Source organism: Magallana gigas, chromosome 7, assembly GCF_963853765.1.
Source record: "Magallana gigas chromosome 7, xbMagGiga1.1, whole genome shotgun sequence".
Lineage (NCBI taxonomy): Eukaryota > Metazoa > Mollusca > Bivalvia > Ostreida > Ostreidae > Magallana > Magallana gigas.
In genome coordinates, this window is record NC_088859.1 from 25,921,986 (window position 1) to 25,936,749 (window position 14,764).

At 34.8% G+C, this 14,764-nt stretch overlaps 2 protein-coding genes across 2 annotated transcripts; both read left to right on the forward strand.

Moving 5' to 3' along the window:
- Nucleotides 1–673: 673 nt before the first annotated feature.
- On the forward strand, nucleotides 674–4,521 carry LOC105327377 (tripartite motif-containing protein 2). The gene is made up of 2 exons (XM_034456293.2): nucleotides 674–790; nucleotides 1,657–4,521. Exon 2 carries the CDS (start codon nucleotides 1,657–1,659, stop codon nucleotides 3,346–3,348), a length of 1,692 nt encoding a protein of 563 aa, XP_034312184.2. The 5' UTR covers nucleotides 674–790; the 3' UTR covers nucleotides 3,349–4,521.
- A 4,691-nt stretch (nucleotides 4,522–9,212) lies between these two features.
- Nucleotides 9,213–13,431, forward strand: LOC117684388 (E3 ubiquitin-protein ligase TRIM71-like). Its single transcript, XM_066066780.1, has 2 exons — nucleotides 9,213–9,299; nucleotides 10,141–13,431. Exon 2 carries the CDS (start codon nucleotides 10,141–10,143, stop codon nucleotides 11,851–11,853), a length of 1,713 nt encoding a protein of 570 aa, XP_065922852.1. The 5' UTR covers nucleotides 9,213–9,299; the 3' UTR covers nucleotides 11,854–13,431.
- Nucleotides 13,432–14,764: the final 1,333 nt, after the last annotated feature.

A 14,764-nucleotide genomic window follows, 5' to 3' on the forward strand; every position in this document is an offset into this window, starting at 1 on the left:
AAAAAAATTTTCTGAGTATCCAAATACACTGTAAAAGCTACTAAAAGAATTTGCATATATATTTGTATCAATATTGCATATTTATTTAGCCTGAGGTAAAACAAATGAAATTAACGACGAAATAAGGCTAGATAGAGTTTTTACATCATGTTATGTTCAATGTTATGACAATGAACATGATTCGATTCAATTAAAAATGACAAAACAGGCACGTAGCATCGTTTTTGAAAGGGGGGAGGGGGGAGGGACTCATTTAAAAAATCTTGACAAGCCAAAAAAAAAAAAGGAGGAGTACATTCCATAAACCTGAAAATCCTAATCCGTGGGGGGGGGGGGGGGGGGGGAATCACAAAACATTAAAATTAAATTATCGAAATTCCAGAAATCTAAATGTTTACGCGATATAAGAAGTGTACAAACCTACTCCCTCGATCCTCGATAGTCAATGGAGTTTCCAGGGTTTGGGGTGCAAAGTTATATATCTATTTGGGGGTGCAAAGCTAGATATTTATAATGACAACTTAATTAATATGGCTCACAAATATGTTTACGAAGTTTACATGCTCTCTCTCTCTCTCTCTCTCTCTCTCTCTCTCTCTCTCTCTCATCCCAATCGCAACTTCTGGGGCCTTTCCGACAACCTCGAGGTGTTTTTCCGAGCTTGCCGGAAAGGTCCGAGAAGTTGCGATTGTGTATAATCCATATCAAGGAAGTAAATTACTAATCTCGTGAAGTCTCGTTTAAATCTTGCATTCCAAAGTCTGTCGTGTGAACTTTGTCCATTACACAGGTAAATAGTTATGTATTTTACAATAAGAAAAGTACAAATTACATATAATTGTAGGATAAAACTGAGGCAATGTAACTATAAGCAAATTTGGGAGACGCTACTTTCGAAATGATATATTAGTAACAGGTGCTCGTACGTTAACAGAGGGTCGTGCCCATGCATGTATCCCTCTTCTCAATATAAGGGAAACCAGTCTCTGTAAATACAAACTACCATAGAGTCGTAATTCTCAATCAACATGTTATATGTAAATAAAAACATGTTGGGGAAGTATTATTTTGGTTTTTAATGTCCCTTTTTTGTCTTCTTTTTTTTAAATACAAAGCAAGGTATTCTTAGCAAGAATTTTTTTAAAAGTAGAAACACTATACACATGTATCAGACTACTGAAACCTATGATATATATTAAATTATTCACAGCTTCAAGAAGATTTGCTATAAATGAGCAGGCTGAGTGGGTGGAAAGAATGGAAAGAATGACCAGTAACGATTGCTATTTTAGTCCATATCATGAAAAAATAATACTATAGAGAGCTTTTTCCCTTTACTGCTCAAACCACTGAACTCATAGGACTGTTCAAACCACTGGCCAGTTAAGCTTTTGTGGATGTATAGTTTTATTGATTTACTTGTTTCAAGAAATAAATTAAAAACTGGGTTTTATATCTGTAAATCATTGAGGTGGTACTATTTGTAGTTAAGAAGTTCACATTAAAAGCCATTTAAATTGAGCAACCAAGAATTTTTAATGGTTCCTTAGTATATAAAATAATATATACCCAAACTCACTTCTGGGTGACTTGCATGAAATATCACCCATGCTGTTGTCAACTGTAGAACTTTATTTCAATCAACAATCTTTACAGATGGCATTTTCCAAATCCCAAATACCATTCACAGCCCAGCACTACTTGGTGTGTGGCACTGAAGACTGTGAGAAAAACTGTCAGTTTTACTGCAATGATTGTCACCATCCAATGTGTGAACAATGCAGAGATGAACATCAGAGGAGTCCAGATACCAGGAATCATGAAGTGGTCCCTTACCAACAACGCAAAAGACAACTTCCTGAAGTTAAATGTCACACCCATGTAAACCGATATTTAGACATGCTTTGTGAGCAATGTCAAGTTCCAGTTTGTTCCAAATGTGCAATCAAAGACCATGGTGGACACACATTTACAGATTTAGAAACAGTGTATGCAGAAAAATGTGGAGTTTGTCTGAATGAAATTAATAAAATTGAAGAGTATTTCCTCCCAACTTCACAGGACTTGCTTAAATCCACAAAAGAAGATTCTAATGAAATAAAGAAGATTATGGACAGCATAAGAGCATCTATGAAGGCCGAAGCCGAGTCTCTAAAAAGAATGGTGGATGCCTTGACATCAGATAATATAAAACAAGTCAATGAACAAGAAAAGTCTCTCCTTCAACTGTTAAATTCCCAAGACAAAAAGTACAATGATTATATTTCTTATCTTAACGAACTTGTCAAAAAGTTTCATGACTACCTTTCGTCTAAAAATCTTCAAATTCTGATGGATGAAATTACAAAGAATCTCAAAATAGACCCAATACCAGAGACCACCAAACCAGTCCCTCCAGTATTTACTGCTGGTCAATACAGCAAGGAGGATGTCACCAAACTACTGGGTAGAGTAACTGTTCCTGACACAAAACCAGTGAACAGAGAAATAAAACCCATGGAGACTGTCTCGACACATAATAAACAAGACAGAGAGAAATCTGCCATGAAACAAACACTGTCTTTGTCTTCCTCTTTCACCAAGGTCAGGGAGTACAAAGTACCAGTTATTGACAGTGTACATCATATATCACTGGGTAAATCAGGCAGACTCTGGGCAAGTGATCATATTGGTAACCTTGTCCAAACAGATCTACAGGGGAATCAGCTACAGAAAATACAAACCAATGGTAGATTTGAAGGCCACCACACAGTCACACAGGATGGGGATCTGATCTTTACAGACAGAAAGAACAAAGTCATCAATAGGATAAAACAGGATAATACAATCACTGAATTTATTAAAACAGGAGACTGGGAACCAATCAGCATACACTCCTCCCGCATCAACGGGGACATACTGGTGGGGATGATACAGGGTGGAGAGGCAAAAGTCACCAGGTACAACAAAACAGGGAAAGAAATACAGAACATACAGAGAGACAACAAAGGACAGGGACTGTATAGTGATCCACACTTCATCACAGAAAACATCAACGGTGATATCTGTACATCAGATTATAAAAAACATGCTGTAGTGGTAGTGAATAAATCAGGACAGCACATATTCTCTTACAAAGGTCAGGGGTCAATTTTTCCCTTTGGTATCTGTACTGATATCGTTGGTCACATTCTGGTGTGTGATGATAACAATATTAAAGTTGACATCCTGGATCAGGACGGTCAGTTCTTGTCGCAGCAAGGGGTGATTTTTTTTTATCCCCGTGGTCTGTGTGTGGATGACAAAAACAATCTCCATGTGGGGAATTATCAATCCAACACAGTAATGGTGTTCAAGTATCTATTCTAAAGTGATCATTACATCGGGTCTGATAATATGCAATAATAAAAAGATATACTTAATATAATTAATTAACTAGATTTTGTGGGAATTTTAATTTAATGGTTGTACCTGTATACTGTATCATGACATGTGGTGATAACAAACAGTGTTCAAAATCAAAAGTCCAAAGGAAAATTACAAAACAGGAGCAGAGCGAACACAGCTCTTAAAAATTGGAGGTACATGTAGGATCAGGTGCAATGGAGGAGTGAGCATATCCTCTGCTGACCGGTCAAACCCGCCGTGTGCTCTTTGTCGTAATCGGGGAAAACGGAACACACGGTACACAGTTAGGTGATTAATTATGGTCTAACAATTAGTATGAAAAACATCAGTCAGCATGCGACACAGTGGAAGATTGTATTTGCTGACAAAGTCGTTGTATCGACCATAGAACTTACCAAAAGATGACTTCAAACGAGACTGTTGATAGTCCTGTTTTATTAACTTGTTTGTCAGTAGCTTGCCTCGCCTTAGAAACTGTTCATATGAAGAACATGCCCTTGCGTATCGAATAAATTGAGAGACAAAAACACCATACGCAGGTGATGTAGGTGTATTGCTATATAAGTAAGGAAAGTTGACTATAGAAAATTGAAATCATCACGTTTATCATTAAGTTTTGTTGTTACCATCAATGTCCATTTCCAGTAAAATATCCAAATATAAAACAGATGACGCAGACTTTGTGGTATCGTTTATTTCAAGTTCACTGGGGTATATATCGAGTCAACGTAGGTATGAAAGTAAAATATGTTAATCAATAATATGTCGTCGATATTCCTGAATGTTGAGTTGAAGCATGTAAATGTTTAATGATTTTTAAAAATGTTTTGTTAAATTGTTTGTTTCAAGAGATTTGGTTGAATATCATCATAGCTCAGTGGTGAAAGTATCCAGGGCTTCACGGTGAACCGCAAATCAAGAGTTCGTATCTGCCTCGGGCTTTTGTTCCTATTTATTAAAATGAATTTTTGAAATTATATATATTTTTTTTTATCCAAAACTGCTCTTTTTCGCCCATATGACTATTTTACTTCTGAAACATCATGTCATCTATCATAATCAAGTAATTTTCTGCTGATTTGAGACACCTTAATTAAAAATAAAATATTCTTGCTTGGTGTGCATACTGCAAAATCTTGTGTTTAGAGACAAATATTTACCTTTTCCAGTGTCTTTGCCTGTGATAACACTACGTATCGATTTTGTACTATAAAACCCATAACTTCAAATGACGTATAATTGGGGCGCCAGCGGGGTTTGCTTCATCTTCGCTAGCCAAGGGTTTTCGATCCACTTTGCTCCCCATAAGGTGATTTGCTCCCCATTTGTGGGCAGCAAAGTGGACCGAAAACCCTTGGCTAGCGAAGATGGCTTTGCTTATTTATATTTCAATATTTAATCGTACGATGGCTTAATATTGTATAAATATAAGTAATAAGGAATCATTCTAATTTGAATATTATGAGATGATATATCATAAAGCCCTTCAGGCTTTTTTAAGATTTGATTACGCCCTACCAAAATTATCACCTCATAATACTCAAAGAATGATTCCTTATATAGTTATAGCCTTAGTTATAGTTCTAAAAAAATTGAAATTTTTTTTACCTTTAATTTTTTAAATTGCGACATTATTTTTATTAACATACCGGATGTATCATTTGTAAAATCTTGTACTTATGCATAAAACAATGTATGTTTTTTCCTAAGAATAGAATTTTTGTTCTCTGTAATTGTGTTTTTTAATAAATCATCTAACAAAGTGATTGATCAACCATGTTAAAATTCAATTTTACTTGTCCTTAAAGAATGGCTCTCAGGATACGACTTTGGGTCCAGTCATTACAACATGAAGAGATTTCAAGTTTCCATATTCTAAAGATATGATTTGGAAGTTCTCATCATCATATCTGTCGTTACTTTGAGGAGTGTATATATCCGCGAAATATGTTGCAAACACGTTTGACAGGGTGTCTTGAGTATTTGCTGTTATACCCCCATGTACAATTTCTGGGTATATCCCGTGTTGTCGGTGTCTCCGTCTGCATGCTTACAAGTTTCCAGAAAAGACGTGCGTCGCAGCCGGCTGCATTATCACGAGAAAATCATGAACTTCTGATGTTTATTCTGTAATTGTTATATGGTCCAGATGCAAACTTGATTAAACGATAAAGGTTATTGCATAATCTTATAGATTTGCAATCATTTACTTAACGGACATTATCCGGACATAATCTAATTTGTTCTTATTGTCAATTGAGTAGTAGAATACGATGTGTAGATAAACTTTCTCTAAAATTGCAGCTATCGTTTCTTAATGACAGTACCGGTATTTATAATCAGAGCTCAACTTAGTGATGTTGACTTTGTGCTGAAATAGTTGAGCAGTGCTAAAAATGTGCCAGTTGAGCACAGTGCTAAAAAATGTGCAACAATTTTACTGAGCACCAATTCTCAACCCAATGGCCTGTTATTCAACAGAGTTGAGTCTTAATTTTAGAGAAAATCCAAATAACAAAACAAAACAGTTCATTAGATAGAAGTGTTTTATTCATCATTTCATCTTTTTTCTTCAAATAACTAGTAAACAAAGGTTGTATAAAATACTTCATAAACTATCAATATAACTCATGTGTTCTGTATGTATATTTACAGCATAAATACGATCTTCACAAATATCTATCCATTAATTCAGGTTAATTACAGGTGCATTTCATAGCTAGAACATGAAAAAGTTAGACCAAGAAAAATACAATGGTTTTAAATGTTTGTATTTATAAATAAGAAAATTCTATAGAAAAAGCAATTCATTCCGATACATAAAATATAGTTGGTCTATCGTTATTTTTTTTCTTCAAGATAAAAAATAAAATCAACAAGTCCTTTTAAACTGAACACAGAAAAAAAAACAAATACATCAATATAACCCATACTGTGTGACAACAAAATATAAACATACCGTGTTAAATTGGATTTTTAGAATTTACATGACTTCTATGCTTAATGCTTAGGGTTTTTTTTCCTATATCTTACATATGGATGACTCAGAAATAAATGAACAAGGTTATTTTCATGTTCAATGAAATGGATGTGATGTCAGTGCAACAGTCAGAAACTGTACCCACCAAGTTACAACCAAACAAGATGCCAACTTTGAAACTGACTAGCTGTTTCGAAGAATGGTAAGATGTAGCTATATGTATATGTAAATAAGCACAAGTTATTCAGCTAGAAAAAAACCCCGAAATTCTAGATATATCCTACGGACGTGATTGTGAATTCCGAAAACAGTGTGATTGTGTGAGAGAGAGAGAAAAACAAAGGGAAAATATCACTAAAACCACAAAAGAACAGTGCAATAAACAAGACCCAACTTTATTTGATACTGTCCAGAAATGACCTTTGTATAGGTAAGGTCACTTCTGATAAAACACCACCCCAATCGCATCTGCCACTGTGGTTTGTAAACCTAAAATACATATAACTTCTATAGGGGATATATAAAAAATAAGCATACACAATGTAAATGTAAACATGAAGTTCTATAAATAGGGTCATCTCTGATGATATTTTAAAATGTTCTTTAAATAACAGGATATACACATGCAGTAAAATTTGATGAGAAATTTGATTTCATGCAAACACACTTTTTGTAACATTTTGAATAAAACAAGTTCAATCAGTTTATATTAAGAACAAATCTAAAATGGCATTAAATACATCTAAATTTGAACCTCCCTTAATATATATATGAAATATGCTTTAGATACTCTTTGTTTTGCTTTTCAAATCGGAATTGGTTTAAAACAGTGGCAATAAAAATAAGTTAAAAATTCAAAGTTTTAAAAAAGAAGAGAAAACAGCACTAGCAGTTTTTGACCAATAAATACACACAGTGCTAAATACATTACTCTGACACTGAAAGACTAAAGTCTTTGGAGGTATATTCTTCAACAATAAAAGTCACATTGACTGGCTTCAAATACAATTCCACATGACTTAAGACCATAATTTCAAATAAAAACCACCAAAAAGAGTGTTATTGTCAAGACAGGATTTCTACATACATTTTTTTTTTTTTGCTTTTACTCTACTGACATCATTTTCCTCTTGTAAGAAATATTACTTCTTATAAAAATTATTTTTTCATAAAGTTCGCAATAAAACATCATCATGATTACTATAATGAGATTTTGTATTGAAATGTTCTCTAGTAAGAAATTTATGATGGAGTACTCGAGACTGAAAATCAAATTCACTTTCAAACAGAGAGGTTAATGATATCTTCTTTTCGAACATAAAAATGAAGCGTAATATACAGTGCAAAACTCCATTAACGGGTGTATAGTTCAATCAGATAATAAATAATATGTACAAAATTTGACAAATTTTCTGTTCCTTTATACAATTTGATATATTTCATTCTTCTATGTAGATTATGTAAATTTCCACTATCCTTTCAAGCATAACATAAAAGACTTTCATAGTGCAAGAGTTATTCCCCTTTCTTCTTTTTTAATTTCTGGCCTGCAATGCATAGACACAAAGATAATGTATGTATCACAGATAGTCGGACATTTTGAATCCACCTTGATGTCATCGAATCACGGCTGCTTTAGTACTTCGAGTATGAGGAACTGATCTAAAAAAATGAAAGATAAAAATGTCAAATCATGATGTTTAATCCATTCCAATTTATTTTGGTTTACTTACACTGAACATAAAAAAAGACTTATGCAAACTTATCTAATTACTAAGCTAAAGTAATCAGAATTATCATTTTTAAAAAAATTGTTATATCCAATCTAAACAAAAAAAATAATTAAACACAATTCTTTTAAAACTCAATATGATATGAAAGGGATATATTTTCCCTTAATATATTTCATTATAACTGCATATTTTTTTTTATACTTACAAACTTTCTTTGAACAAAATAACTATGTAAACTTTCTAGAAGGTCTCCACAATTTATAAAATAGTTTAAAGTATATTGCATTTTATGATGCATTAGCATATAAGATTAATTAACTTTTGACAGAATCAAAATTTTACCCAAAACATTATTGTTTCAGGTGCTCGTACGTTAACAGAGGGTCGTGTCCATGCATGTACCCATGAAAATCCTGATCGTGGGGGGTGTTGGGAGGTGGGTGTTATACCTATACTTCCAAAAAATAAATTTACCTACCCAAACTCCCCCCCCCCCAAATCGTGAATTTCCTAATTAGTGGGGGGGGGGGGGGGGGAAGTATGCCTATTACTTCTCCAACTTTCTCAATCTTTCAAGTTTAATTTAGGAACAATTATATTTCCGGCGGTAAAAAGTGGGGGGCTAAACCCTCTATGATGCTATGTGCCTAATGGTTAGGTCTAAATTTGCAAAAATAGTGGGGGGGGGGGCGCTAAGCCCCCCTAGCCCCCCCCCCCCCGGTTCCGACGCCTTTACACTATGACAATGAACATGATTCGATTCAATTAAAAATGACAAAACAGTCAGGTAGCATCGTTTATGAAAGGGGGGAGCAGACTCATCCAAAAAATCCTTACAAGTAAAAAAATAAAAGGAGAACTTTCCAAAATCCTGAAAATTCTAATCCGGAAGGGGGGGTTATAAGATGAAAAATATAGTTAACTTCAACAGCGGAATCACAAAACATAAATACGTAAAGATTAAAATGTTGAAATTCCAGAAATCTCAGTGTTTATGCGATATTTCTAAGAAGTGTACAAACCTACTCTATAAAAATGTTTAAGAAGTTTACATGCTCTCTCTCTCTCTCTCTCTCTCTCTCTCTCTCTCTCTCTCTGTGTGCATAATCCATATCAAGGAAGTAAATTACTAATCTCGTGAAGTCTCGTTTAAATCTTGCATTCCAATGTCTGTCGTATGAACTTTGTCCATTACACAGGTAAATAGTTATGTATTTTACAATAAGAAAAGTACAATTTACATATAATTGTAGGATAAAACTGAGGCAATGTACCTATAAGCAAATTTGGGAGACGCTACTTTCGAAATGATATATTTGAGTAACAGGTGCTCGTACGTTTACAGAGGGTCGTGCCCATGCATGTATCCCTCTTCTCAATATAAGGGAAACCAGTCTCTGTAAATATAAACTACCATAGAGTCGTAATTCTCAATGAACATGTAATATGATGTGTATAAAGATAAGAAATGATAAAAAAAATGACTGAAAAAAAAATAATAAAGGGCGGAAGGGTTAACCAGGAATAGCTCAAGTAGCAAATGTAAATAAAAAACATGTTGTGAAAGTATTACATGTATTTTGGTTTTTAATGTCACTTTTTTGTCTCCTTTTTTTTTTAATACAAAGCAAGGTATTCTTAGCAAGAATTTTTTTTAAGTAGAAACACTATATCAGACTACTGAAATCTACGATATATATTAAATTATTCACAGCTTCAAGAAGATCTGCTATAAACGAGCAGACAATATGGGTTGATTGGATGGAGAGAATGACAAGTAACGATTGTTATTTTAGTCCATATCATGAAGAAATAAATTAAAAACTGGGTTTTATATCTGTAAATCATTGCGGTGGTACTATTTGTAGTTAAGAAGTTCACATTAAAAGCCATTTAAATTGAGCAACCAAGAATTTTTAATGGTTCCTTAGTAGATAAAAACAATATGTACACCCAAACTCACTTCTGGGTGACTTGCATGAAATATCACCCATGCTATTGTTAACTGTGGAACTTTATTTCAATAAACGATCTTTACAGATGGCATTTTCCAAATCCCAAATACCATTCACAGCCCAGCACTACTTGGTGTGTGGCACTGAGGACTGTGAGAGGAACTGTCAGTTTTACTGCAATGATTGTCACCAACAAATGTGTGAACAATGCAGAGATAAACATCAGAAGAGTCCAGATGCCAAGAACCATGAAGTGGTCTCTTACCAACAACGCAAAAGACAACTTCCTGAAGTTAAATGTCACACCCATGTAAACCGATATGTAGACATGCTTTGTGAGCAATGTCAAGTTCCAGTTTGTTCCAAATGTGTAACCAAAAACCATGGTGGACACACATTTACAGATTTAGAAACAGTGTATGCAGAAAAATGTGGAGTTTGTCTGAATGAAATTAATAAAATTGAAGAGTATTTCCTCCCAACTTCACAGGATTTGCTTAAATCCACAAAAGAAGATTCTAATGAAATAAAGAAGATCATGGACAGCATAAGAGCATCTATGAAGGCCGAAGCTGAGTCTCTAAAAAGAATGGTGGATGCCTTGACATCAGATAATATAAAACAAGTCAATGAACAAGAAAAGTCTCTCCTTCAACTGTTAAATTCCCAAGACAAAAAGTACAATGATTATATTTCTTATCTTAACGAACTTGTCAAAAAGTTCCATGGCTACCTTTCATCTAAAAATCTTCAAATCCTGATGAGCGAAATTACAAAGAATCTTGAAATAGACCCCATACCAGAGACCACCAAACCAGTCCCTCCAGTATTTACTGCTTGTCAATACAGCAAGGAGGATGTCACCAAACTCCTGGGTAGAGTAACTGTTCCTGGCATTAAACCAGAGATCAGAAAAATAAAACCCATAGAGACTGTCTCGACACAGTTGAAACCTACAGAGAAACAAAATAAACAAGACAGAGAGAAATCAGAAAGGAAGCAAACACTGTCTCTGTGTTCCTCTGTCACCAAGGTCGGGGAGTACACAGTACCAGGTGTTGACAATGTATGTCATATATCACTAGGTAAATCAGGCACACTCTGGGCAAGTGATGATAAAGGTAACCTTATCCAAACTGATCTACAGGGGAATCTGCTACAAAAGATACAAACCAATGGTAGATTTCAAGGCTACCACATATTCACACAGGACGGGGATCTGATCTATACAGACAAACGGAACAAAATTATCAATAAGATAACACTGGATAATACAATCACTGAATTCATTAAAACGGGAGACTGGGAACCAATCAGTATACACTCCTCCCGCATCAACGGGGACATACTGGTGGGGATGAAAAGGGATAAAGAGGCTAAAGTCACCAGGTACAACAAGAATGGAGAAGAAATACAGAACATTCAGAGGGACAACAAAGGACAGGGACTGTATAGTTATCCATATTACATCACAGAAAACATCAATGGTGATATCTGTACGTCAGACTTTTACAAACAAGCCGTAGTGGTAGTGAATAAATCAGGACAGCACATATTCTCTTACAAAGATCAGTGGTCAATTGGTCCCTTCGGTATCTGTACTGATATCATTGGTCACATCCTGGTGTGTAATGGTCTCAATAATAAAGTTGACATCCTGGATCTTGACGGTCAGTTCTTGTCGCAGCAAGGGGTGATGTATTTTGCTCCACGCGGTCTGTGTGTGGATGACAAGAACAATCTCCATGTGGGGCATGTTTTCACCAACACAGTAACGGTGTACAAGTATCTAAAGTGATCATTACAACGTTTCTGATAATATGCAATAATAAAAAAAAATATACTTCGTATAATTAGTGAACTAGATTTTGTTGGACTTCTAATTTAATGGTTGTACATGTATACTGTATCATGACATGTGGTGATAACGAACAGTGTTTAAAATCAAAAGTCTAAAGGAAAATTACAAAACAGGAGGAGAGCGAACACGGCTCTTAAAAATTGGAGGTACATGTAGGATCAGGTGCAATGGAGGAGTGAGCATCCTCTGCTGACCGGTGTCGTATAATTTAAGGTCCGCCCTGTAAAATGGTCCGGGGCGGACCATAAATGTTAACATTTAAGGTCCGCCTTTGCACTAAAAGGGTCCGGCCCGTATAAGAAAAGGTCCGCCTAACATAAAAGGTCCGGGTATATTTTTAATTTGTATTTTTTTTCTCAATTTCGAGTATTTTGTTATAAAATAAGTGGCATCATTTTGTAACTCTTTAAAAGGAGCACTTACCCGAGGTGAGTTGGTAAACATCCATCACACAGTGTAAATGAAAATACATTATTTTACATGTACATGTAGTTAGGACACACATAAACAGTTTAAAACTGGTGGGTTTTTTTTTTATTTCAACATTAATTTTGCCAGTCGATCTTATAAAAACAGGAAATGAAACTGATTGGTGTCATTAATAAAACAATGGCTTCAGTTAGGTGTTATATATACACACACACCACCCTGCAGGTGTGAAGGGTTCACACCTTCGAATTCAGGTGTTTGACTTTTTGAAATGATCATGTATTTTAACAATGGATATTTTATACGTCCTCTTTTTGCACATCTTTCCAATACGATACACGCTTAAAAACGTGACCCATTACAAAATTATAAGAAATTAAACACAGTCCTGTAAGATTAGTAAAGAACCACATTCCTTCGGATGTCTTAGCAGTTTGTATCTTAAAAGAATTTAAGGGGATTCTGTTCCTTAAAAAGAAAATAGTTGTGTGTAAAGGGCAAATGTTGACACTCCGTCCGGTGAAATTTTATTTTAAATTCCGGCCTGCTACACGCACATATAGTATTAGGTTTTTTTTCTCATAAGTATCATATAAACATTATGAAGTGCATTTCTTGGCCCCTCGCCCAAAAAAGAATAAGAAGGCCATTAGATGAAAATCAATACCGTCAGACAAATAGGACAAACCGACCGTAATATTTTAATATTATATTGGATTTCAGGCCTTTGTCACATTTTTAAAAAGTCGTCGGATAAACTCAATTATAAATTTGTTTTACTACAGCAACTTCTCTTTCTTAACATTACATTAAGTTTCCGGTCTTTTTAGTGACACAATACATGTATATATTTATGTACCGGGTCTCATTCCTTTAATTGGAATATCTTACGATGAAAATCAATTATTTAAATACTATTATAAATAATGTGTAACTTTAATCTGAATAAATTAAAAAAAAAAAAAACCTATGCTAAAGTCACTTTTATGTCCACTCCAACAGTAAGAAGATCAAGTGAAAAATATCACTACAAGAATCAATATTAAAAAGTAGGGAGTTGGGGGTGGCCTTTCCCTGATGCTATGTGCCTAATGGTTAGGTCTAACTTTGCAAAAAATGTGGAGCCCCCCCCCCCCCTCCCCGGTTCCGATGTCTATGCCATGTATGACTATGCAGTTCTTTTAACGAGGCGGACCTATTCTTGAACTATAATATTGGGTCCTACCTCTGAAATAAAAGATCATCGGGTCAACATACTGTGAATTTTTTCGCATATAGCATTTCAATGGGACGGACTTTTTCTTGTACTATGATATTGTGTCCTACTCTCTGAATAAAAAATAGTTATCGATAAACATCCATACATTATTAATATGTATTTACCTACTAGTACTTAATTCCTTGTTTAATTACATGTACTGACATGTTGATTTTTTTTCAACGAGCGGGCCTTTTCTTTAGCGATATTTTATAAGATCATCGGGGTATATCGGGGTATATCAAACCAAGTATTAATATTAGTATCAATTATCTGCATCCAGCATTTCAACAGGCAGACCTTTTCTTGGGTCCTACCCATATATTGAAAGAACATCGCGACCTTTTATTATTTATCTTAAACTAGTGATAAATTTACCTAGATATCTATGAATTATTTATATATCATCATAACGTTCTGGTCTACTGAAAATTAAACACAGCACAAGCTAAAAAGACAATCTTAGTTGCGAAGAACACTATACAGCGGATACATTTTTTTTTCTTTCTCAGCTCAGTGGTGTATTCTGATTAGCACAGGTGTGAATGCATGCATGGCTTCTTTTACCCGTGTTCACCTGTTGTGAAACCCTCTGCTAATACATTATACACACCGGAAGAGATTTAAAAACAAAGGGACTACATGGTGTGTGCAAATTATCGACAAAATACTCCTGGTTTTTTTTCAGATTCTTAAACAATTGGTCAAAATCTAACCCGCTATCAATATTTGATATTCCACAAAGTAATTTATTAAAATAATACGGTCATACATAAACCATACGCAAATGGCCGACTGGATTATGTAAACAAAGACATCTTTAAGACACAAGTACATTAGCAAAAGAGAATAATTAATTCATTTAACTTTAATAAATGACTACGGGTAGGACCTTTTCTTATAGGGGAAAGCCGGACCTTAGATGTTAACATTAAGGATCCGGCCGGACCATTTTACGGGGCGGACCTTAAATTATACGACACCGGTCACACGCGCCGTGTGCTCTTTGTCGTAATCGGGGAAAACGGAACACACAGTACACAATTAGGTTATTAATTATGGTCTAACAATTAGTATAAAAAACATCAGTCAGCATGCGACCCAGTGGAAGATTGTATTTGCTGACAAGGTCGTTGTATCGACCATAGAACTTACCAAAAG